General features: G+C 56.4%; 7 protein-coding genes across 7 annotated transcripts; 3 read left to right on the plus strand and 4 right to left on the minus strand.

The window, feature by feature from the left end:
- Positions 1 to 1,398: 1,398 nt before the first annotated feature.
- Positions 1,399 to 3,774, plus strand: B0H18DRAFT_1124547 (uncharacterized protein; the record flags this gene model as incomplete). The annotated part of the gene is made up of 7 exons (XM_048034876.1): positions 1,399 to 1,890; positions 1,965 to 2,135; positions 2,962 to 3,055; positions 3,079 to 3,208; positions 3,258 to 3,381; positions 3,482 to 3,588; positions 3,639 to 3,774. 7 exons carry the CDS (start codon positions 1,399 to 1,401, stop codon positions 3,772 to 3,774), a joined length of 1,254 nt encoding a protein of 417 aa, XP_047887463.1.
- Positions 3,775 to 5,262: 1,488 nt separating this feature from the next.
- B0H18DRAFT_885304 (uncharacterized protein) lies at positions 5,263 to 5,750 on the minus strand (the record flags this gene model as incomplete). Its single annotated transcript, XM_048041066.1, has 2 exons — positions 5,263 to 5,363; positions 5,420 to 5,750. The coding sequence occupies 2 exons, from the start codon at positions 5,748 to 5,750 to the stop codon at positions 5,263 to 5,265; spliced, it is 432 nt and encodes a 143-aa protein (XP_047887464.1).
- Positions 5,751 to 7,018: 1,268 nt separating this feature from the next.
- B0H18DRAFT_1124548 (uncharacterized protein) lies at positions 7,019 to 7,437 on the minus strand (the record flags this gene model as incomplete). The annotated part of the gene is made up of 3 exons (XM_048034877.1): positions 7,019 to 7,048; positions 7,107 to 7,336; positions 7,368 to 7,437. The coding sequence occupies 3 exons, from the start codon at positions 7,435 to 7,437 to the stop codon at positions 7,019 to 7,021; spliced, it is 330 nt and encodes a 109-aa protein (XP_047887465.1).
- A 3,001-nt stretch (positions 7,438 to 10,438) lies between these two features.
- Positions 10,439 to 12,627, minus strand: B0H18DRAFT_1124549 (uncharacterized protein; the record flags this gene model as incomplete). Its single annotated transcript, XM_048034878.1, has 5 exons — positions 10,439 to 10,714; positions 11,098 to 11,391; positions 11,449 to 11,496; positions 12,242 to 12,335; positions 12,524 to 12,627. The coding sequence occupies 5 exons, from the start codon at positions 12,625 to 12,627 to the stop codon at positions 10,439 to 10,441; spliced, it is 816 nt and encodes a 271-aa protein (XP_047887466.1).
- Positions 12,628 to 13,466: 839 nt separating this feature from the next.
- B0H18DRAFT_1124550 (uncharacterized protein) lies at positions 13,467 to 15,627 on the plus strand (the record flags this gene model as incomplete). The annotated part of the gene is made up of 12 exons (XM_048034879.1): positions 13,467 to 13,673; positions 13,726 to 13,851; positions 13,900 to 14,088; positions 14,180 to 14,291; positions 14,345 to 14,373; positions 14,430 to 14,590; positions 14,642 to 14,727; positions 14,807 to 14,925; positions 15,006 to 15,166; positions 15,219 to 15,291; positions 15,345 to 15,452; positions 15,529 to 15,627. The coding sequence occupies 12 exons, from the start codon at positions 13,467 to 13,469 to the stop codon at positions 15,625 to 15,627; spliced, it is 1,470 nt and encodes a 489-aa protein (XP_047887467.1).
- A 1,261-nt stretch (positions 15,628 to 16,888) lies between these two features.
- On the minus strand, positions 16,889 to 19,083 carry B0H18DRAFT_1124551 (uncharacterized protein; the record flags this gene model as incomplete). Its single annotated transcript, XM_048034880.1, has 5 exons — positions 16,889 to 16,929; positions 17,037 to 18,228; positions 18,285 to 18,582; positions 18,865 to 18,980; positions 19,042 to 19,083. 5 exons carry the CDS (start codon positions 19,081 to 19,083, stop codon positions 16,889 to 16,891), a joined length of 1,689 nt encoding a protein of 562 aa, XP_047887468.1.
- A 674-nt stretch (positions 19,084 to 19,757) lies between these two features.
- B0H18DRAFT_959060 (uncharacterized protein) lies at positions 19,758 to 21,676 on the plus strand (the record flags this gene model as incomplete). The annotated part of the gene is made up of 6 exons (XM_048042781.1): positions 19,758 to 19,915; positions 20,060 to 20,154; positions 20,210 to 20,861; positions 20,899 to 21,254; positions 21,306 to 21,417; positions 21,553 to 21,676. The coding sequence occupies 6 exons, from the start codon at positions 19,758 to 19,760 to the stop codon at positions 21,674 to 21,676; spliced, it is 1,497 nt and encodes a 498-aa protein (XP_047887469.1).
- Between the last annotated feature and the right edge of the window lie 1,766 nt (positions 21,677 to 23,442).

Consider the following 23,442-nt stretch of genomic DNA (forward strand, 5'->3'; position numbering starts at 1 on the left):
TTCTTACTGCGAGCAAGCCTGTCATGTATCCCAAGGCTGCAATTGCATCCACCGCCGCAGCTTCAGAAGGCGCGAGGTCGTGCGTCATCGATCATCCCTGGCCACTGGAGGCGTGATCCTGATGGTCATGGCTGTTCAGTGAATTGTACGCACGCACGTTCTTGTCCAGTCGACCCCACACTCAAAGGCTCCCTGTAGGCCATCCATTGTGCACGCAGCGTCGCTGCGTATTTTAGGGCTAGCTACGCACGGAAGGTTTGCTGTGTACCTCGGATGAGTGCTCGATTCTTGCCCACCACTCCCCTCAGATATCACACTGGTGCTGGCATACCGTCATGCCACCGCTTCCCTGCAACTTCGCGGTCTCTTCGAGCCCTGCATCGGGGCGGCGTTCTCTAGGATAACGTCGGTGCCGTCTTCGAGAACGGCGTGATCCAGGCTACGGACCACCACAACGACCGCTGCCGCCACTTGATTGTCTACCCCCAGGTTGCCATCATCCCGGAGGCACGTACATATGCCTGCATCCATTCCTCTCCCTTCCTCTCCACGGAGCACCCGTCGGTCGCACTGTCCGTCGTGTTGTGCAACGTGCAGCTCATTTCGTCGGTCATCGACGTGTAGGTTTTGCGCTCCCCATCATGCCAGACATAGCTGTGGAGCCGATCGTTCCCCGTCTGTAAATTAACGACGGCTGCGCGTGAGGTAAACCTACACTACTGTCTGTGTCATGGATGTTGGCCCGTAGCCCCTGCCCGGATACGATGGCCGAGGAAATGTGGCTAAAGCAGGGGCCCGTCAACATCGCCGCAGCGAATCCCTACTTCCCTCTCATCCTGCAGTGGACGGGCGGCCATGCGAGATATCGCCATGCGTGCGAGGACTTCCATCAGCCAATTCTGTTGACATACCATTCGATACGCCAGCACGACAGCAGCCCCCGTCGCTGGCTCTGGCTTCCGTGGTGCGGACGATGTCTAGCTATATATTGTACTGGTGGCCGGCCTGTCGAGAAGCCCGGGATGCTGCCCATGACGTTTGACGGTTTCCTCTTCCCGTCTCCCGCGTTATGGTCGCCGAGGAGGCGCACACGGGCTCTTCGGCCAAAACATCCCATCGTCGCCGTGGGGATGCCCAGCGGGGAGGCACCTACTCAGCGGGGACCTGCGGCATCCCCCTAGTCAGCTCTAAACTCTGTGAGGCCACCCACATGGTCGCCACGCGCGCTGCAAAATGTGGGAAGAGGTCGGTGGCACTGTTTTCTGTATGCCACTGGAGAAGCGTGTGGCGTAGTTGGCCGGGCTCGGGCGGCGCGCTGAGATCATCGCGAGGCTGTGAAAGGGCTACGCAAAAGTGGAAGAAGGCCAGGACGGCGGTGTTGTCGAGTACATCACCGACATGTCCTACGGGGGAGCTGTCCTCTGCATTGTCCGGCTTATGTGCGTCGAACACGAGGGGCGTTGGGCCGACCTGTCCTTCAGGAACCTGACGGCAGCATCGCTGTTCGCATTGAAGGTCCACGAAGGCACTGCTGCCGTGGCTACACAGCCGAAGACCGTCTACTTCGTCACCGGCCAGGGTTACGGGCACGGGCATGGATATCTGCAGCAGCTCGCCCGCAGCGTTCAGCTGCCCCGCGGGCTTTCTCTGCGCTACACAGTTCGCCCAGATACCGCCCGTCGTCACCGCGCGCGCAGCATTCGAGGACATGCGCCCCAAGGACTTGGTCCAGAACGGCGGTGCCTTCGCTGGGCACTCTTCGGCAAGTACTCTGCTGTTCTGGCCATCCGGTCTATCGCCGGCACCGTCCCCTATCGTGGCATCGTAGCCCAGCGTGCTGTTGCAGCTGCAGTCGCCAGCGTCGAGGATGTGCCTTTCAAGGCTATCGAGGTATCGGGCGCCATCGTTGCCCGGAAACTCAAGAAGCGGGCTGACGAGGTGCCACTCTCGAAGTCCATCCCAAGGACTTGTCTGGTGGAAGGACCCCTCTGCAAAATGAGATTCTCGGCGTGCTTCAGCTCCCCCTGGAGGAGCTTGGCCCGGCGCTAAGTGCTGGTTTTGCCGCTGTTCTCGAGATTGGCCGCGAGATTGACGGTCTCGACGGGAGGCCCGAGCTCGCCCACCGCGTTATGCTGGTCAGTTGGTTGCGGCTGCTTGGAACTGTGAAGGTCAGAATCCAGATCCGCGCCCAACCCGGGGCGCTGTGCGTCAGCGTGAGTTTGCTCAGCCGCGGGTCCTCCGAGAGCTGGGGGAAATAAATTTCCCCGCTGGTCTCGTAATCGGGACGCCTAGATACACCGGGCTTCGTTCCTGGCTGTTCCGCAGGCAGCCTCGTGCCATCAGTCTCGTGGACAGTCCGGGCGTTGTTGCGCAAGAGCTCTGAGGCCATGGTGGTCTGTACGTTCTCTGCGAAGTCCTCTGCCGGCGTTCACCGTCCTTGGTCTAATGTGTCTGCTTCTATTCAGCATTGCTGAGGTTCAGCCGGTTTGGGCGGAACCCCATGGCAGCATAGACCGGTTTATGGGCCTTCCTGAAATCACCATGTGGATCAGGTTAGGCCACAACAGAGTAACCTACGCCGTGCGATCACTCGCGGCAACGCCGCGGATTGCCAGAGTGATTACTGTAACGGAGTCGGGGTGGAACGTGTCCTGCAGACGGTCAGCGTGACGCCACATGTGGATTTTCAATCTCCCTCGCATTGGGTCACTCCCGGTCCTTTCCTGGCGTGCCGCAGCTGCGCGGCATGTTAGACCCCGATGGCAGACAGCCGCTGTGGCTTGCTTCGCCTGGCTTGGCGTGTGGGGTGGTTCTCGTACGCGTTGGGACATGGAGGCCCGCGGAGAATTCACCACGGCAGGCTGCGTCGAAATGGCCTGGATGATGGGCTACATCAAGTAGCTGCCTTTCAACGGCCTCCTCTACGTCTGGTTGGTTTGTCCCTGATTTTCGCGACGCCAGACCAGCGCTAATTTGCTTCCGGCGCCTGAGCAGCTCCGTGGCTACGATTTCACGAAGCCGTCTTTCAATCAGGAGATTCAGCTGTCCCATGATCGTGAGCCCTTGAGGCCAGACAAGTTGGGGCGGGGTATGCCAAGTACGGGTACGGCAGCAAATGCGACATCTGGGAGACCGAGGGCGGACGGTGGTATGGCACGCTCAAGCGCGGATGCTTCGGTGTTACGACGGCTATTATCGTCGGCGCGTGGTGGGTGGTAGCGCACGCTTGGGCTGATACGGTACTAATGAATGTCTAGTGCAATTGCGCTGCAATCCGTTGAGATCGCATGCGATACGCTGCTGTCCAGCAAGACCAAAGTTATGCTCGCGAGATGTTGCGATGGCTTCAGCGAGGAGGACCTGTACGAGGCACTATGGGCCGTGAACCGACCGAGATGCCGAGGCCGGCTATAACAGCGCGCGCAGGAGTTAGCTGCCGTCTAGTATCGGCGGTTCCAATGTCTAACGCGATGCTTCACAGATGATGGAGGTACACGGGTTCAAAGTGCATGCCCTCATGAGTGCGATGACAGCGCTGGAGCTCGGCTGCCGCAACCGCGGGATTGTCGCCTTCATGTCCAGCTCGATGTAAGCTGTTTGATCTTCGGGACCCTCGCATAGACTGGCCCGCAATGTAGTGACAAGGCCGGGCGATCTGTTCCTGCACCGGATCGCGCTACGCTAGCCATCGGTCGTGGGATCCAACCCAAACATCCCGCGCCGATTCTCGACATTGCGTACCGCTCTCGCCAGCTCACTTTCCGCCGCAGGTAAATATCGCATTAGCTCAGTTGCTGCAGGACGAGGTCGAGTTCCACAGCCGTCAACTTGAGCGGAGCGTCTGTAGAACTGTGCTGTCGACGTACTTGGCAAAAGGCACGTCTTGTGCATGCGCACGGAAGGTGCAGGGCTGCTCGAACAAGGGCCACACTTAGGTTCGAGACAATTCCGCAACTTTGGTTGCTACTTCTGTGATAGTAAGCGCGTGCGTGCTCACGCGAACCGACAGTCTTGCCGTTTGACATTCTCGCAGCAGGGACAGTGCGCATTCCCGCAACTTCTCCCTAGTCTCCCGCAGCGGGAAGGACCATAGCCACATCCGGACGCCCTCGGCTTTTGCTGAAAAAGGCTACTCGCACGGGAAACGGCTGTCGCCACTGTGACTGTCGACGAGACCGCGACGATGACGGTAACCGCTACCGAAGTCGCCGGAGCAGTCAGTACGTTCTCAAGCTGTTCTGCAGCACGCAATCCACTGATGTATTCTCCGTATTCTGGGCTACCGCGGCTTCGAGTGCAACAGCAGCTACCCCCGCTTCTTCCATGCTTGCCTCGTCACAGGTCGGTGACTTTAGTTCTTGCACCGTCCCGCAAATCGTGTACGGCGTCGGTTTCGACAACCGCAGGGAGATGAGTATGAGCCCGCCGAGCTACGCTCACGGTGAGATCTGCCAGGTCCTAGGAAGTACGGAACCCCTTATTATATATCGCATGATGGCTTCTTTCGCCTCAGAACATCGGCAATAACACCCAGCTCATGTGTGACAATCACGTCAACGTCTGTGGTGCCAACGATCTTGCCAGGCAGACTGCCAAGGTGGCTGCCGATACTGTCACGCCGTGAGCAGGCCGACGCGTGCAGCGCCGTGTGCGGTATTGAAGACGGGCTTTACGCGTGTATGCCCGGACGTCGTCAATGATCGAGGTGTGACCCAGCCCTTCGCCGCGTCTACTGCTGCGTCCACTGCGCCTGCGACGACGAACGTGGCGATCGCGGCGGGCAGTTCGGAAGATAGCTAATGTGCAGGAGTGCAGGACTGTCGTGGTTACGGTCTCGGTGGACATGGCCGGGATGGCTAAAGTAAATATCTTCATGCTACACAAATCCCTACGTATCATTGCCCTCTCCAGCCCCAGCAAATGAAGCGATAGACTGCCCACGTGCATCCAATTCCTGTTTCATGTTGGCTATACGCCGTGAGAATGCAAATGTAAATGCATGGTTTATAGCACCATGTGGAGGGGTTGTGCCATGAAGAAAATCAGGTTTGAAAATCAGCAGTGTTCCTTTGGCCTGCTTGACCACCACTTTCAAACTGGCATCAACAAAATTAGCACCACCACCTGGTAGATCTGGCTCTTGCTGGCTTGTGGTGCGTGATACACAGAGGGAGAATGCCCACTTAGCATATGCAGGGTCAATATGAGACCAACTGTAGTAGCTGCTCAGTAAAATATACCTATGGCATAGTCAACAAAGACTCACGCTGCATATCCACAGGACATATACACCTCAGGTGGAGAGCGTTCAATGTTGGGAAACTTGTATTCAACACTGTCAGCCTTGATTGTGAATCCTGCACCTGGAAGTGCTGTCAGTCAGCAATACATTAAGTGAAAGAGCTGATTTAAGACATACCCTCTGAAATATTCTGTGTTGCCATGTGTGGCATTCCTTCATTGAGAAGGCATTGTTCAACATGCTTCACAACTTCATAGGGTGCTGCTGACTTGATGAGCCTCCAAGCTATACCAGCTGCACCAATAACATCCGCATCATGGTCTTCCCTCTCTGTCTTGCCGAGGTCTTTGGTGTAACTCTTGGCCCATCCAAGGACACGGGCATGGCGTGGACCACCATTCAAGCCAGCCTGCACCATTTTCCCTGGATGGGAAGGCTGTATATCAATGAGGCAATTTGTTAGATGTGAACTCAATACTTGTGTAATGATGTAGACATACACGGACATCTCGCCTTTCACTGCAGGCTAATTCTGCTATCTCCAGCAGCCAGTCATACAAACCATCAGAGATTGGAGCATCCATGGCTAAATCACGGATGACTACTAATTCAATCTCAGGTGGTCTGCCATCTAGTAAAGAGGTCATTAACATGCTAAGACCCTACTAAAGAAGACTCACATGCATTGTCTGAGACAAAGACTACAGATTCATTGGGCTGTACAGTATGATAGCCAGTTGACTCATGCACCAGTGCATATTTACCCATGTTTCCACTTTGAGTTTCCACCATCCATGTATAGCGATGAATTGGTGTGGGGGTGCGGTTGAGAACTTTGACTGAGATGGGATGGTTGAGATAAGCATTTCCTGCCTTCAACTCATCAATGGAGGGCCCATAATCAGAATTGATTCTGAGAGCATTGACCTGACACATATGATCATGATATGTGCATGAAAACATTCGAGATAACCACCTCTTACCAGAGCCCGTTTCCCCCAGTGTGATGCAAGCCCCTGGGACTTATACTCCTGGCGCATGGACTGCAAGTGCTTGAACATGCTGTACTGGATCTCAGAACAAGTTTCTCTAGCTAGTAAATTGATAGCATGGCGGATGAAATGGTCCAAGATCTATTGAGCAAATCAGTAACTTGAAGAGCAGTTATGTATGGGATGAATTGACCTCAGCCTGATCTCCCTTACTGTTCAATGACGGACATATTGCAATGGCTCCATCAGTCAGTCCCTGTAGGACAGGCGAACGATGGTCTGCATCTATGAGTTTGATCGACTTGACCCGTTGTGCAACATCCGCCGAAAGGAGGTATTCTAGCATGATTGCTGGCAAGCCCAACGAGCCAGGATTCCAGATCGAAGTCAGCACACTGAGACCCAGAGATTCAACAATCTCACCTCTGTCTTTCTGTGCATCTGCAGTCTTCCTAGAACGCGGCATTGTGAAAATATGTGCAGATAGAACTAGCTAGAGTACGGATGCGCTGGTTGGCACAACACGAACATCGCTCGTTTTCAAGGTTCGACGCTGACGCGGCGTGTGCACGTGATATCGTGCGCGCTGCGACCGACGTCCGAGTCACGATGCAGCTAATTCACCTCTTTGTCTAACGATTTCGAGTATCACGACTGACCCAGTCTGGCCATGCAGCAGCTGCTGAACGCTGAGCACTGGGCTGCCAGCAGTGTATATTATATGGATACCATACACTACCGAAAACTACAAACGGAGCAGTACGTTGGCAATGTGAAAACAGTGTTACATGGCTACATCCGGGATCCGGGATCCCTACAACTCTCTGCTTTAGACATAACTTCTGCGATTCACACGGCACCAGGGTCCGCACAAGCAATAAAGGATATACAGAGGATGATTGCAAGTTAGAGGTGGACGTGAAGATGAGAGGGTGGGGGTGGCCCGGGTATAGGGGCACTGGCAGACGAGTGGGCGGGAACGCTTCCTGGAGTGCCTGCAAATGCACAGCCAGCTCGTCCCATTTCGCAACTTGCGCGAGGATGCGCGCGAGGTACGCGCCCTCCTGCGAGGCTCGGCGCATACGTCGTCGCGGTGCAGCCACTAGTCGCAAAGATCAGCATGTCCGGCATACCGACCATGCGGAGATTGTCGTCAAAGGTGATCCAGCGGCAGTTCGTCTGCGCCTGAGGAAGTTTCGCCATGAAGTCCTGCGTCACCTTGTGCAGCTTGTTGCCCGCAGCCCGACGAGCCCAGACGGCACGTCAACCATGCTCTTATCCGGCATAGTAAGTGAGAACTTGAACACGGCCGTGAGCCAGAGTATAGAAGTGCGGGAGGCCTGTGATCGAGACGGGCAGCCGAGCGGACAAGGAAATGAGCAGTAATGGGACACACGAGTTGGCGCACACTGCGCAATTGTAAGAGTGCACGAATGAGCGAGCGAGTGGATACGGGTGTGGGCTCGCATGCCCACAATGGTTTGAATGAAAGAACAAGGCGAGTGGGCGGAGAAGTAGACGGATAACAAAGGACTTACTGTTCGTCGAGATGCTCCGCGCAGGTACTGGCGAAGGTAGTGAACGGCTAGTTGGCAGCCATAGCGTACGGAAGAGGCACTTCTGTTCTCGCTCTTGGTGCACAGTTCTTGCTCTAGCTCCTTTGCGTGTCCCTCATCATCTCCTCGTCCTGCGCCTGTCATGTCCTCGTCCTGCGTCTGCCGTGTCCTAGGCAGTCCTGTTGTTCGGGGTCGAACCATTGGCAGCGCGCTCGTCGTGCAAGTCACGCGCCGTATCCGTGTTTTCGGCTCGCAGAAAACTAACTCGAAATGCCGCCCTCGCGGTGGGCGTGTGCTGTCGCCTGTTCACTTGCCCGTCTGCTCGCTCTCCTACCCGTCCGCTTGCACAATCGTCCGCTTGCCCAGCCGTCAGCTTGCCCAATCGCCCGTTCGTCTGTACGTCTTCCTGCTCACCCATCTTCCTGCCCGCCCGTCTTCCTGCCCGCCCGTCTGCCCACCCGTCTTCCTCGCCAGTCCGCCTGCCCGTCCGCTTGTCCGTTCGCCCGCTCGCCCGCTCTCCCTCGCGCCCGTGTCCGTGGTCCATCCGTCGGCTGCGTTTTCACGCGGGGCAGTAGCCCTGCGCGATGGCGGTCGACGAGTGTGCTGTGCTGCACGTCGCCGCGTCCTGTGGCCACGGTCAGCTCGCTCGCTCGCTTGTGTGTGCCTGCGCTCACCTCGATGCCAGCGTCAGCTACTCGCTGTCGTCGTGCCCGCTGTCCTCTAACGACGTCGGTGACCGACGCGGGATGGTGCTACTTAGTAGTGGAGGTCGTAAACGGCGGGCGGAACCGCTCGACGCTCGCTCGTTGCGAGCTCCCGTGTTTGGCCGAAACTGACGCCACGCAGCTGATCCCAGATGCGCTGACCCCTGTTGCAGTTGCTTCCGCCATGGCTGTAGGCTGTTGTCGCCGCGAAGATCTATTCATGATCACATATGTAGTATGAGCACACGAGCATACAACGAACATGCACATGTACGTACCATGGTCAACTCCGGATTTATTGACGCCATCCTCTACAGGCGAGTTGATTGTCTGCCAGTGCGCCGCTTGATCGCTGTCGTCCAGACTATTTTCCGCCGCCGGTGCGAGACTAACCGCGAACGAGAGGAGTGCCACGACGGAGTTGAAAATGTTTGCCAGAAAAGGATGGGTACGAGCCTAGACTAACCGTATGCAGCGCGAGGTTCTCTGTAGGACCCCTATTTATTGGTGGGGAGGCCTAATCCGGCAACCCGAGATTTTGGCCTTTTTGTCCGGACGTACTTAGGCCTTCAATTTTGTCCGGGTTAAATCAGGCCTTAGAGGGCCTTAGGTAGTCTCCCCAGGCAGACGTAGACAATTCCTTTAACCTTCGTGCCTCAGGATATCCTTGTCTGACGCTCCACATCGCCCTCCCTTCTTTGTCTACGCTCTGTTCAAGAGGGGCAACCCGGACGGGATCCTGATGAAGAATCTACGGCTCGATGGGGTGCACGATGGCATGGCCGGGATCCCCGGTTAGAATGCCAAGGTAGATGCAGTCAAATGGAGTCGTGTCGATAACCAGTGCCCAGCTTGTGTCTAAGTCATAATTCAAGTTACTGTCGACGAGGAGGGCGAGGACAAGGACGGGGAGGGGTCTGACTTAGAGTCAAAGTCGTCGGCCCGATTTGGTTGGCGACGAGATCGAGATCTTCACGAGATATCCCGGACGGACCACCGATAAGATAAAATTACTCATTCCCAAATCCAACCCAAATCCCGAAAGAACCGGAAGACTACATGATCATCCTCAGACAGTGCTGTAACTACGTATTCAAGTTGATCTCCTCATCCGCCATCGAGTCAAACGGAGATTGGAGGCCGGGAGGTGCTCGAGAGCGGGTGTGTGCCGGGCATGAACAGCTTTTTAAGACTCATGGTGTGGATCAGCCCGTTTGTCCGGGGTCTGCGAGACATGTGAGGCCGACGTGTTGCATCGCGATGCGCTTTGGCCGACGCGCTTTGGATGACGGCCGGGTCAAGCATTCAATATTCAGTGACGCGGCTTACACTGTTGCTTTGCTTTCACCCGGCAGCCGAGTTCCGGAGTCCACATCGGCGTCGGTTGTGTCTCATAAGTACTAGTCACCCAGTCTCTTGGCCAATTGGCTCACTACGCACCCATGAACCTCCCCCCGACTGGCCAGGGCTGTGCGAGAGAGTGGCGGTGACACGAAATATGATTTGTTGCTCACTCACTCAGCATGTCCGTGTTCACCTGTTCCCTCTTGATTTCGTTCCTCGGACGCGAGGTGAGCCTATGGCGATGCGCTAGCGATGTAAATATCCGCGATGCTCGAGCATATATGGGGCGAAATTCGTCGTATCATTCGCTATCGTTTGCGTGCAGTAGGTGCTGACCGTCGTGAGGAATGGAGTAGACCACATCGTCCCGCGAGAACAGTACGGTGAAGCACGGCGCACGCTGAGCGCCCTTTCTGATTGTTAAGAACCCCGGCTTAGAGCCCTACAAGCATACACGCCCTTACGATGTAAGCACTACGCGAACGCTTCGCACAACGTTGTTGGTCATCCGTGAACACTGGTCCCTCCGTATGTGTTTCTCGTGCACTTGCCGCTTACTGAGCGTGAGTATCGCGAGTACCGCCTTCATGCTGGACTATCCTAGCATGCATCGACCGCGAGAAGCAACTCCGGCTTCATCGAGACGTTTGTGCCGAAGCCGGCCCTGCGAACGACGCGATGAACGACACACGGTTGTAGTAAAGGGACTCGTGACGGAGGCCGCGCGGGACTGGGTGCGGGCCATGGGGGCACCCGAGTGGGCGGGGAGATGGAAGCCTGCGCCATTGCGGCGTTGTGGCGGTTGCAAAAACTCTTGAAAATGGTGGCCTTCATGACGAACTCAATCCGGTCGAGAGGGACGAACCAGACGATGTCCTGCAGACGCGTAGGTTAGAAGGTGTCGAGGACCATATGATCGAAGACGTAACCAGACCCAAACGGCACTTACCGACCCAGCCTACCATGCATGTGTGCCCCAGACATCCGACTGCCATGGAATGGGGTTTCGCCGAGACCGAATGCGTTCAGTTTTGTTTCAGCACTGCATGTACTAAGGGGACACATACATTTCTTGGTAGTCAACCTACAAGACCATGGTCGTGGCGAGCAGTCGAACACATGGCTTAAGAGTCATAAAGGGCAGTTATTGGCGACGCTCAGTGTACCATGCAACCGCGGCGACATCAGAGGCTGTCCGAAGGGAGTGGTATGATCGTGTATCTACAGATTACAGGGAGACCACACGCAGCGCGAGGTACAGTCGAAGCTGTCCCGGCGCGCGCAGCTCCGCACGGTCGGAGCTCCCGCCGCCGTTTGATGACGACGGGCGTGTTGATCTGGAAGTCGGGGCCAGTGGGGGTGGTGAGGAAAGTCATCGGCGAGGGCCCAGGAGCGGAGGAGAGTGCAGTTGAGGCGGCGGTCTGCTGCTTCTCAACGAGCGCGCAGTATGCCATCTGGCGAGAAGTCGCCAAAGGCTTCAACCCGTCCGCTTCGGAAGTCGGACAGGATGTGCTCCTCGAGAAGTAGACGGTATAGGCATAGCATATGAAGTGCTGTCACGCGAAAGAAGATTAGCCATTGTGCCTAATCGGGTTCACTATGTCATTCACCTGTGGATATTCCAGAGCAGCCGGGGAGTTGTTTGGTGGCGGGACGGCCTGCCGAAAGGACTTGAGGAGGCGATGGAAAGTGTGTGCCCATAGCCGTGCGATGAGATTGCAATTGGTCGATGTTGCGCAATGACCGCCTCTGTGCAGCCGGTTGGATGTCCTCTGTACAGTGTTTCAACGCGCGCCGGAATAGTTTATTCGGGGTGCTTGTGGACATACTGTACTCGGACTCTTTGGGGTCGCCACGCAGCCTTCCACACAACTTGCAAGTCGCCGGTGCGGAAGAAACCATGCGTCGTCGCGTGGCCAAGGCGTGCGGACGGCCGCAAGGCACTGGGAAGGGATTCTACTAGAGCGCATGAGCGATGGCGTGGGTGAGGACGTAGAGCACGAGGGTTGCGATGCGGGCGAGCAGATGCAGCGTGCGGGAAAGCAGACACATAGGACGAGGGCGGACGCGTAGCGCGCCGGTGTGAAGGGCGCGCGGGAATACGCACGAGAGTCATCTCGTACTCCTTCGTGGCCAACGGCGGCGAGAGAGATGGCTGACGAGCGAGATGTGCGCAAGAGATAGTAGGGGCGCATCGAGCAAGATCGTGAGTGAAGGAGAAAGGAGACAGTCAGCGAGGGCGAAGCGGGTGGACAAGCACCGGGTAAGCAGGTGACCGGCGTGTGTGTTGGCGTACAGCGATGGAGTGTGGGCGGCGAAAGGGAGCATGGACTCGGGAGGGAATCTGCAGAGCCAATGTCCGTGAGGACATTCTCGCTCAAGGTTGAATTCCTATACACTTACGGTGTGGGGTGTGTGTGTGGAATCGAGGACCGACTGTTTCTGAACGAGAACCGCCCAGATCAGGCGAACGAAAGGTGGTGGAGGGACGGACCACCTGCCCTGAACAGGCTAGGGACGTATTTCGCGCCGAGCCTCCATCCTACTCGAGGTTGCGCAAGGCCAAGAGCCCGTCATGGTGCAGCGGGGCTATAGCAGCCAGGTCCGGCGTAAAATCCGGTAATAACAACGATCGCAGGGCACAGAGTGAGCCCGCGAAGCTTGGAGCACGCGCATAGGACGCACCAGAGGTCCATCCCGTCGAAGCAGATGTTCTTTATGCGGAGAAACTTGAGGAGGTGGAAGTAGGTGAGGAGTATCTCCTGCGCATCCTTGTCCGTCTCGAACATACCCCGCCAAAGTTGATCCTCAGGCTCTCAATCTCGTGCAGCCGGGATCGCGGGGAGCATCGCGCGCGAGGTTCAGCGACATGTGGAGGATCGCATCGAGAGCGCCACGTGCGAGTCCATCACCCGTTTTGTGAAGCTTGCGAAGCGGCAGTTCTCGGAATAGCTGGGTGAGTGGGCGGTGCGGACATTGTTGGGGACGGAGTGCCGAACGACGGGGAAAGAAAGCGGGCGAGCGGTGGCCGTTCCAGAGGCAAGCAAGGACGGACTCCCAGACGTCGAGGGGAAAGCTGTGAGTGAGACGACATGGTGTATGTCCACAGGGATCAACGTGGCTTTGGACTGCAGAAGCGTCAGGGTACGCTGCGGTTCCGTGTCACTGTAGTGCTCACCATGCACCAGCGTCCGCGCAGGCTGCCATGCGTGGCTCGGGCCACGACGCGTCTGAGATGTTATCAGGAACGGGTAGTGGTCCTCTTCGCGCGAGGACCGCCGAACGAGAGGGTAAGCGAGCAGGTGTAGGCAGGCGATGAGCAAGGCGAGCAGGTGTAGGCAGTTGAGGAGCGGTGACCGCACGCGGTAAAGCCGGTGGTAGTCGTCTCGCAGTTTCTGCTTCTTGGCAGGCGGCACATCCGTGTAACAGCGGCCGACGGGATCGTCGCGCGCAAGACGGCGTTGGCGACCACGACATTCACCCCTTCGTAACGGGAGTGGCAGCAAACCAGGGACACGTGCCCCGTTACTCTGAACGCACGTCCCGTACACGTCTCCTCCGCTCCTCCTTGCTTCCCTCACGATCAATCCTTTGCGACGGCCGCCCTTCACCTTCTCTCCTTACCATCATGGCTTCGACACAATCTCTAAACCCGCCGCCAGGCAGCAGCAATGAGAAGGCACCAGAGTTCACACCATCGTCCTCAGAAGCACCGCAGGACGCTGTGGACGTTACTCCGGACCGGCCTGCTGAAGAGACATGGGAGGACATCCCCGAGGAGATCATATCTTTGAGCATCCGTACACGAGTTCGGCTCACCGACAATGACTTGAAGGTCCGTCCACACAGATTTCGCGTGTAGAGCCCGACGCCCAGGGAACCTGCAGGTGATGCCCTCGGAGACGTTACGTCTGCAACAAGAGCAGAATGCCACGAAGGAGAAGATTCGGGACAATGGGGAGAAGATCACGCAGGACAAGGTCTTGCCTTACCTTGTGGCGAATATAGTCGAGGTACGCCCGCTCAGTCACCTTAGTAAGGCTACCAGCTAACAGAAGCAGATTCTGGACGTGAATTCTGAAACTGAGGACGGCAGCGCGAACCGAGACCTTGACTCTATGCGCAAGGGGAGATTCGCCGTCATCAAGCCCTCGACACAACAAACCGTCTTCTTCCCGCTCACCGACCTCGTCCCGCCCGAGAATCTCAGACCCGGCGATCCCGTTGGCACCAATAAGGATTCGTATCTGGTGCCTGACACGCTCCCGGCAGCTCGCGGGTGAAGGGCGATAGAGGTGGATGGGCGGCCGGCGGGACCTACGCTGACATCGAGGGCTGGAGAAGCAGATCGAGGGGCTAATTGAGGCGATTGTCCTGCTCGTGGAGCGAGCGGACGGGCTCAAGGCGCCTGGCATCAAGCCTCCGAAGGGTTCTCTCATGTATGGTCCTCCCGGTGCGTCAGTCCCGACGATGTCTGGTCGCGGTCTGCTCAGGTTTGTATGGTAGGCAGGGTCGATAAGTGCCGTTTGGGTCTGGTTACGTCTTCGATCATATCATGGTCCTCGACACCTTCTAACCTACGCGTCTGCAGGACATCGTCTGGTTCGTCCCTCTCGACCGGATTGAGTTCGTCATGAAGGCCACCATTTTCAAGAGTTTTTGCAACCGCCACAACGCCGCAATGGCGCAGGCTTCCATCTCCCCGCCCACTCGGGTGCCCCCATGGCCCGCACCCAGTCCCGCGCGGCCTCCGTCACGAGTCCCTTTACTACAACCGTGTGTCGTTCATCGCGTCGTTCGCAGGGCCGGCTTCGGCACAAACGTCTCGATGAAGCCGGAGGTGCTTCCCACCTCCCATGTGGCACACGAGGAAGAGTCGTTTGGCAACCGTCTCGTCTGAGAATCGTCCGACGCGCAGGTACGTCGTTAACCGGAACCCTGATAGACTTCCGCAATAACTCCGCACAGATCTTCGTGTTCGGATTCCGCAAATCGTCCTCGCCGCGATGACGCACCGGAAGCTGTATGGCATCGACTCTGCGGACGGCGCGGTGAACGGTGGGCGATGGAGATGCGCCGCAGGTCGTGTTGGTCACTCAGAGGAAGGCGGGCAGCGTGTCTCGGAGCTGATGGCTGGAGCTGGCGCTGACCTATGGGACGATTGAAGTGTCTTGTGGGCATGACCCTCTTCCATGTGGACGCGCTGGCGGGCGAACATGCAAGAGGCGTGCTGGTATCTGCTGATGGATTCGACATCATTGCCTGGCCCGTCATTGAAGTGTACTTGCTCCGCAGCGGCTCCCAAGAACCCGTCGTCATGCTAGATGAGTTCGTGCAGTTTCGCAACCTATGGTACCTATCATACTGAGCACAGAGCCAGGCGCACGTCTATCTTCGAAACGGAAGAAATCAAGGAAGCCTCTGTCAACTCGTCCCATCCATCTTCTCCCTTCGTAACGGTGCTTCCGGCCAGCGTCGATTCTCCGGACACAGAACCTCGTCCGAGGTCGACTCCACCGACAAGCATATAACCAACATCACCTGGACGTTTGGCTTCGCTCCCGGCGAAGACAACCTCTCCATAGGCACATTGCATCCCTCGGCAAGGTTCCAGGTAACCGTGCGACATTGTCGTCACGCGAATTGCACCGTCATATGCGTTCGTCGTGCTGAGTGAGAGCTTCAACAAGGTTCAGCTTGTCTTGACTGTGGCCGGGCTAGCACTCGCCATCGTCATCACGAAATTCATGGTGAGGAAGGAGCGACTGCGTGAGCGGTGGTATGACTAGACTGCGTGCGTTGAATTGTATTATTATTGTAATCACCTGGCGTCCGAAAACATTCGGTTTCCCTGTCGATGCTGCACCAGTGTAGCTGTCTCGATGGTACATGACAGCCATGTCTTGACCATTGCCGCGATTACTCAGTCTTTCCGCGTCGTCGCCCTATGGTTGACGGGACCATGTACTCCTGTCCCCATCCGCTGCTCCTACGGGCATGCTCCTTGGCTCGGCCTAAACACATGTATTACGTCGTGTTCTACATTAAGTGCCTACTACGGTCAGGCAAGGAGATTCTGAGGCACGAATGTTGAAGGGATTGTCTACGTCTGCTTAGGGAGATTACTAGTACTACATGCCCGCAGGCACCTTGCTTGTGGCCAGTCCCAGTCCTTACATTATTCGAAATAGCTTAGGCCTGCCTAAGATAGTGCGTCTCGAGTGCCATCCGACTGTTGGGATCCAACAGGCTCCTAACAGTCGGTCGTGGATATGTGATCATAGTAGGCTCGTCGACCTGCGCAGGGAGCAACAATGTCTCAGGCGGACAACGTTCACGACGAACATCTGGCTAAATCATTATATCTTACCATGTCTGACCGGCTAACAGTGCGTCGGACGAATGGCGCTACCGCTGTCATGGAGCCTTGGGTAGCATATTTTCAGGCCCCAACTTGGTCAAGGAGTCCGAGATAATGACCGACAATCTGTGCATCACACAGACAAAAATGATAAGGAAGTCAAGCATTATGATTCAAGCTCGTTAACGGTCGCTAGGATGCACTTTCGGCGATGGATGCATATGTGTAGCAAGAAGTTAGTTTATTCGGATTATACTATCGTAACTCGACAGACTACTGGTTACACGAGTGTAGAGCTGGCCGTGTATCACGTAAGATCGATGATTTCGTTAGGATCCGCTACTACTCGTTCTCGTACCAAGGGTCTCCCAGTGGGTCTCGTTCTAGATCTCGCCGACGTACCAGTGTGGCCTACTGACGCTTTCGGCGCTGTCACTTCTGTATGTCTCACCAGCAGGGGTGAGGCTGTCTTGGGCTTTCGAGCGTTCTCCGGCTCCGAGTCACTTGATATAGATATCGTCGACACATCAGAGAAGTGTTTGCGCCGCGACGGCGATGAGGATGGCGCTTTCGTGGCAGGAGGCTGGCGCACTGGCGACGGCCCGAGGGGAAAGGACACAACTGCAAACTGATCACCTTCACTGGACGATGAGACGGATATGAGGGACCTCGGCCGTGATGTGCCCTGTTTACGTGGCGATGTATGCTTCTGAGATTTGCGGGGGGATTTCTGGAGTGGCCCGTCGTCGTTAGCTGGGTCATTGTGCGTGCCGGCCGGAGACTGGCCGCGGGTCCACGATCGCTTTGCATGCAGACGACGAATGTTCCGATTCGCACTATCGGCTGCGAATAATACCGCAGACGCCTGTCTGTCGTCGTCGATGTCACTGTCGGGGGTGCTGATGGTGGTTGACTTCGCCTTGTTTGGTTTACTGCTCATACGCACGGGCTGTTCAACGACTCCGGAGAACACCTTGATGCTGCCGGTTTGTTCAGGGACTGGAGCCATGATAGCTGGTTTTCCCTTGGCGGCGCAGGCGTTTGGCGTCGGTCTGGTTGGAGTCGGAGACCCGTCTGAACTCTCTTCTTCGTACTCCAAGCCTAACACCGCGACATCCTTCCCTGCCTTTGCCTTTGACCCGAAGGCGTTGCTCCGTTTGACCTTGGAACCACGTGCGGTGCTACGAGCGTTCACTGCCACCTTTTCGGTCGTACGCATCTCCTGGATTCTTTCGAATCCCTCCACAAGGTCCGGCCGCGCGATGCGTATCATGCACGCGGGCATCCAGATCCTGAGGTGATCCTTAGGATTGGGTGGCGGTTTCGGTAAACGCTTCTTTCCTTGAACAACGCCGTCCGATTCGTCTCCTTCTAGCACGTTTGAGCCGCTGTCCAACCCCGTTGCCAATGCAGTACGGAGACCCCTCAGCCCGGATTCAGATAGTCGAACGAGATGTACAGGGGCAACCTCGATACGATACTCGAGAACATTATCTGTGGATGTATGTTGCCGAGACGAGTGGATCTTGACGATGAGCTTGTCTTCGTCGCCTTCATCCTCGGTGTCGCAGTCGGTACGTCCGGCGCGTTTAGGCGAGCTCAGGTGGAGCGAGGAGAAATGCTTCGTGATAATCGACGACGGCGTCCCAGGCACATGGCGCTCCCTATTCTTGTCTTTCCTCGTAGGGGTGGCAGGATGGAGCAACACTGAGCGGGCTGCCTGAGACATAGTGCGCATGTCCTCCGACAACGCGACGCGTCTGAGTATCCGCAGCACTACAGCAGGCCAAAGGATTGTGCGAAAACGCTTCATGATGGTCTCCTTGACGCCCCATTCGAAGTACATTTCGCACAAGCCAGCAATCTTTCCTAGGTCAGGCTCTTTCTCCCAGTCAAGCATCGTGATCTTCGGCACGCGGCCTTTGGAAGCTGCCTCCGACTCGGACGTGACAGGGTTTGTGTACGATAATAGGACATCGATGTCGGGAAAGTCCTCAGGGATCTTCTTCGCCAGCGCAGTGTACTCTTGCTGAGGATTCCACGCGCATTTGTGTGGAGCTCAATGCGCACTTCCTCGACCCATACGCGTAGGAAGGCACGGAGCTCCGAGCGCGGTAGTGTGCGCGCTGCGTTGTAAAGGCTATCGCCGAAACCGCAACGTGCGAGCCCGTGCGCAATCGTGGAACCACACCCGATGAGACCGGCGGGATGGTAGTCGCCCCCACAGAGGATGCCCATGAGGATTAGTCCGCCATGTGTGAGCTCAATTGAGGGGTGCGTAAGTATTGCGTGCGAGGTGTACGTCGCAACGTGATTGCCGTCTTCGACGCCCGCACTATTTTTGAGGGCATGCGCGCGGTTACCATACAGTGTCGTGCTTGGACTACCAAACAGAAATCATCAGTATCAAGGTCTAGGGATGCTATAAGAGATGGGCGATACGAAAGTGGGTAGGTTCGACACAAACACGTGAGTATTTGCGGCGAGACTATGAAAGTGGGAAGAATGTAACGGGACATTGCGAATTTGCATGCGCAAATTATGGCGATGGTTCCCTGAGGGCATCCAACTGCAAGTACTCAGCTCATAACAGAGATAGAGTAGACAGTTTCCAGACTTGCTACCTAGACCGATATGCACGTAAATTAGTGGGAGAACCACTCACTTCCGGACAATCATCTTCGCTCCAAAAAGGAATGCATCCACATCGTCGGTGTACACAGCGTCAATGACACCGATGTGATTCAAATAAGCGAGCTCTGCCTCCGCTTCTCCAGGTGCCTATCAGCCAAAGCGCGTTGATATATGCAGTGAGTTGAAACGTAGTAGGGATGCTACCCACCATGCACCACTCAAAACCAAATGCGTTGATGATCTCTTGCATGCCTTGTATCATCCAATGGTTTTTCCCACTGATCCTGTTGCCGCGCTTGGTTCGGGCCTCTTTGGTCCGTCGAATACAAAGAGCGGTAGAAATGGGGCACTCATGAGCCTGGTGCATCTGAAGAACAGTGTTCGAAGTTCGGGGTTCTCCCCTGCCCGCCCGCCATGCGCTGCATGATAGAACCAGATGCTTGCGTCAATGCCGACACGGAAACCGCGCACTCCGTCTGGGTTGGCCTCGAAGCCGTCGACGACAGCTAGATGGGTAAGAGAACGCGTGTCTCCCGCCGGACGGAGAATCTACCCGATTGTCAACATTCCCACCATCTAGAGGTTGCAAGAAGAAGCACGTACATCCCACAGACCAGCAACACCCATCGAGTTGAGTAGGTCTGATACGGGCGGGTTTCAGTGGAACCCGGACAAGGCGCTTATAGGTCCGATCCTGGGCGGCCATAACCCGCCCAAATAGGGTGCCTATGTCCGATCCTGGTGCGGCCGAGCTCCGATCCATATGTGGCCGTACAGGCTGTCGTGTCCGCATGTCCTATCGGCATGCGGACATAGGCAACCTTGTGGTCGCTGTCAATTTTCGGTGGGGAAAGCATCCTAGGTGAAGTTCACGCCGTACTACTAGTAAATGCAGCTAACTTCGGTACACCGATTCCTCTATAGATGACACGGAGCTCGGCGAATCCGTCAATATCAAAGAAGAAGATTCAGTGTAGACGAAGACCTACCATACAGGGCCAAGCAGCTGCGGAGAAAGGCAAGTCATACTTCGGGTTTCAAGTGGTTTATTCCATGACTGATGATGGTGTCGGTGAATCCTGGTGAGTAGCGATGACCATGCGGGCGGGATTGATGCACGACGAAGGGCGGGGGCGAACTAAAGACGAAGTTGCCAGAGGACGAAGTGCACGTACGTCCGTCTGCTATCCTGCAACATTGTCTTGAGATTCTTGCATGATGCAAAGCGACGCGAACGACGAGGATATTACCATGAGGCTACCGTCTATTGTTGACTGTCGGTCTCCATTCATACGAAAACCAAGCGAATGCTCTTGCCACGGTATGCTGCCGATATTCGTACCACCCACCATAACTTGATACGAATGTCTTACCAGTGCCCAATGAGGACGGCGGGTCAGATATCTTGTCGTGCACGCCTACCCATGGGGATCGCGCCAGCGGCCAGGAAACGGCTGCCTCTTCTTCAGCTATCAACAGCCTCGCGTCGTTTCACGCGGAAGAATGGCTCGGTATCGGCAAAACACGGAGCAACGGGATTCCGGTTCACGTTCGCCACGCCAGGGATCATGCGCGTACGATCCCGCAGAGCCTGCGATCCACATTCATTCCGAAAACATCCCTCACCGTCGATGCACTTCTTTGCTTTCAACCTCCGCTGCGGCCACCTACCACTTCCGCCTCGGTCGGGGTGCGTTTCAGCCAAGACTTACCCTCTGTCTTGGTCCAAGACAATGACTTTATGCTCGATGAGGAGGCCCTACAGCATATCATGAGTGCTGTCGAGCAGGTCAGCAGCCTACGCCAGATCTCAACGATGCCTGGCTTAGTGGGGCTCGTTCAACATACCTCCCTTCCGACGTTCTGGGTGATACCCACTTTGGGTCGAAGCCCTCCTGGCGAACTCGAGACGTCAGAGCGGAAACACAAGAAGTGGCTCCGAGCGTCTGCATGGCTCAACCGTGTAGCCGACGGCAATCGAAGCTGCGTGATGCTCGCTGACTGGAAAGCGCAGGGAGACATGGACGAGTGTGGCTTGGGATTCGACTGTCCCCGGCTTTAGTAGCCCAGTGCTATTGACCACCGAAGACCTGGCATCCCTCCTTTCCGATCAGTGGGTCAACGGTGACATGGTTAATGCTGGGCTGGATTCTCATCTCCCGACGACTCTCAGAGAACAGCCGTACTCGCGTCGTGCTCTGCCTATTCAAGTTGAAGAACTCGTGTTCACCCTGTTCGTACACAACTCCCGCTGGACGGTTCTTGTCATATCACTCCCTACGTATACCTATACGTACTGCGACTCTAAGAATGCTGCCGCCAAACCGCCGAACAAAACGATCAAACTTCTTGAGTGGTGGCTGGTCATCTGTGCTCTGACCTTGTCGCAAAATCACTCATCGTGTCGCCTTCGCCCTCTTGGTATGCCCCGAGACAGGCAGACTGCGACTCATGTGGGATCGTTTGTTATAGTCTTATCGCCGCAAAGCTTCTTCATTAAGAACCATGGACACAATCGACATCAGCCCAGCATCGAATGGAGTGGTATCTTCGGCTTTCCGAAGCGCTGCAAAATGCTAGCGAGGTATGTGCATGATCCTGTTCTGAGTCTCCTTGTATCTCACCGATGCTTGGTCATCTTCAGGATCCGTCAGAAATGCTGCGACGGACACAGACGGTGACGTCTGTGACTCGGACCCTGCTATCATACCTTCATCAGTCGACTCTACCACCTTCCCTTCCACGTCGTCTGGGACCCGACTCGGCAAGCGCAAACACGAGAAGACGTCATCGACCTCTACACTAAAGCCTCCATGTACACCCACTACTGCGACGAAGGCTAGGGCTTCTGCTGCACTCGCTCAAGCTGTCGCTGACTCGTCAGAGGGTGATTAGGACTCCCAGGATGCTCGATCCAAAGCCGATCAGCGGGGCCAGAAAACAGGAGCAGGGTGAGACGTACCACAGGAGGCGCATCATCTCAGCGGATACCGTCTACGGAGAGCGCGTCAGACTCTGCCGACTCTTCCCTTCAGGCTTCGCGTCAAGGCAGGGCAGAGTCGAAGCGTGGCACGAAAACATCATCATCGTGGTCGAAGCAGAAAGCCTGCGCAATCGTGTTCACGATGGGACTTTCAAAATCAATTACAGCAAGCTACAGTCGTTTCGAGACAGGGTCCGTGTGGACGAACCCATGCCGAGTTCAAGGCGAACGACATTCTAGCAGTACGGTGCTCGGCATGTGCGGAGTGGTTGACTATGCGTGTACCTTACGAAATCAAGAATGGGAAGACTCATCGTGCTACGAAAAAGTGTCTACGCAATGCTGCGTCTGGGCGATCAAACATCTCACTACAGAAGACGTTCGCTAGCAATGCACGTCCCGCGAAACCCAAGCCTATCCACACCAGGCAGCGTCTTGCCCTATAATCATAGAGTAACCGACGTGCCGAAACCACCAATGGTATAGGGCCAGCCGACGGCGGCCGACGCTTTGTACACAACCCACATCCGTTGATTGGCCGACCGTCGGCTACAAAAGAAACCGAGCGGCTGTACGCAGCTTGTACTAGGGCGCGTCTACGTGCGCGGCGCCAGGCCCTTGCAAGAGGCGGGCATTTCATGCGCGGATTGCGTGGCGGATTGGCCATGATGAAGACATCTACCCGGGTCGGCCGGGCTTTCTTTCGCAGCGAGCGCATTGCCTAAGTGACAAGTCGACTGGGAGAAAGCGAGCTGAGTGTCGCAAACACTGAATAATGTAGTGGTGTAGCCAGAACGTGTGTAGTAGTACTACGGGATAGTAATGTGGGCGGCGCCCACCTCAAACAACATCCGCCCGTCTTCCTCGAACAGATCCTCCACGTACCGCTCTAAGTCCATCGCCTGCTGCTCCGTCGACCCCAAACTGCCATGTACCATACTAAAGGAGCGCCCTGCGGCGCGCTCGACACCTTCGACGCCCGTCACTAACAGGCCGGTGCGATTCACGTACGCCTCGTAGTGCACCCTGAAAGATTCAGTAATGGAACCTAGAATGAAAAAAAAAAGGCAACGTACCACGGGTGAGGCTTCATGTCCTCGACGATCCACCGTATGCTAGCCAATGCGTCGTGAGGCGCGAGCGAGCGGGGCATGGCAGGCGCATCCTCGCTGGGCCGGACGTAGAAAGGCGGCGCAAGTGGATCCAACGGGAGAGCCGCCGTCTCGTATGCAGGCGGCGGCGGGCATTGCGGGGGTGCGCGCCGCGCGGACCGACGGATTGCGGGGTTTCGGCGGAGCTCAGAGCCCGCAGCCGGTGCGACTCCACGCGCGGAGTGAGCGACGTCAGTGGCGGGAGTCCCTGGGGTGTCGGCGTGGCCGGCCGCAGGAGCTATCGAAGTGGCGGCGGCCAGAGCAAGCGGGCGGAAAGCGGGGCGGTATCGTGCGAGACGGGGTGGAGCGATGGACGGATACGAGCGCCGCGTGGGGCAAGACGAGGGGAGGCGGGGGCTGAGCTCGAGGAGTCGGTCACGGGCGAGATGTTGCGTTGGGGACGTGGGAGAAGCGGCGGTCGCCCTGCAAGTTTAAGTGGTAGAATGAGGAGGCGCGCAGCCCCAGGGTACTCACG

Source organism: Fomitopsis serialis (genome assembly GCF_022376445.1).
Source record: "Fomitopsis serialis strain Sig1Antser10 chromosome Unknown B0H18scaffold_126, whole genome shotgun sequence".
Classification (NCBI taxonomy): Eukaryota; Fungi; Basidiomycota; class Agaricomycetes; order Polyporales; family Fomitopsidaceae; genus Fomitopsis; species Fomitopsis serialis.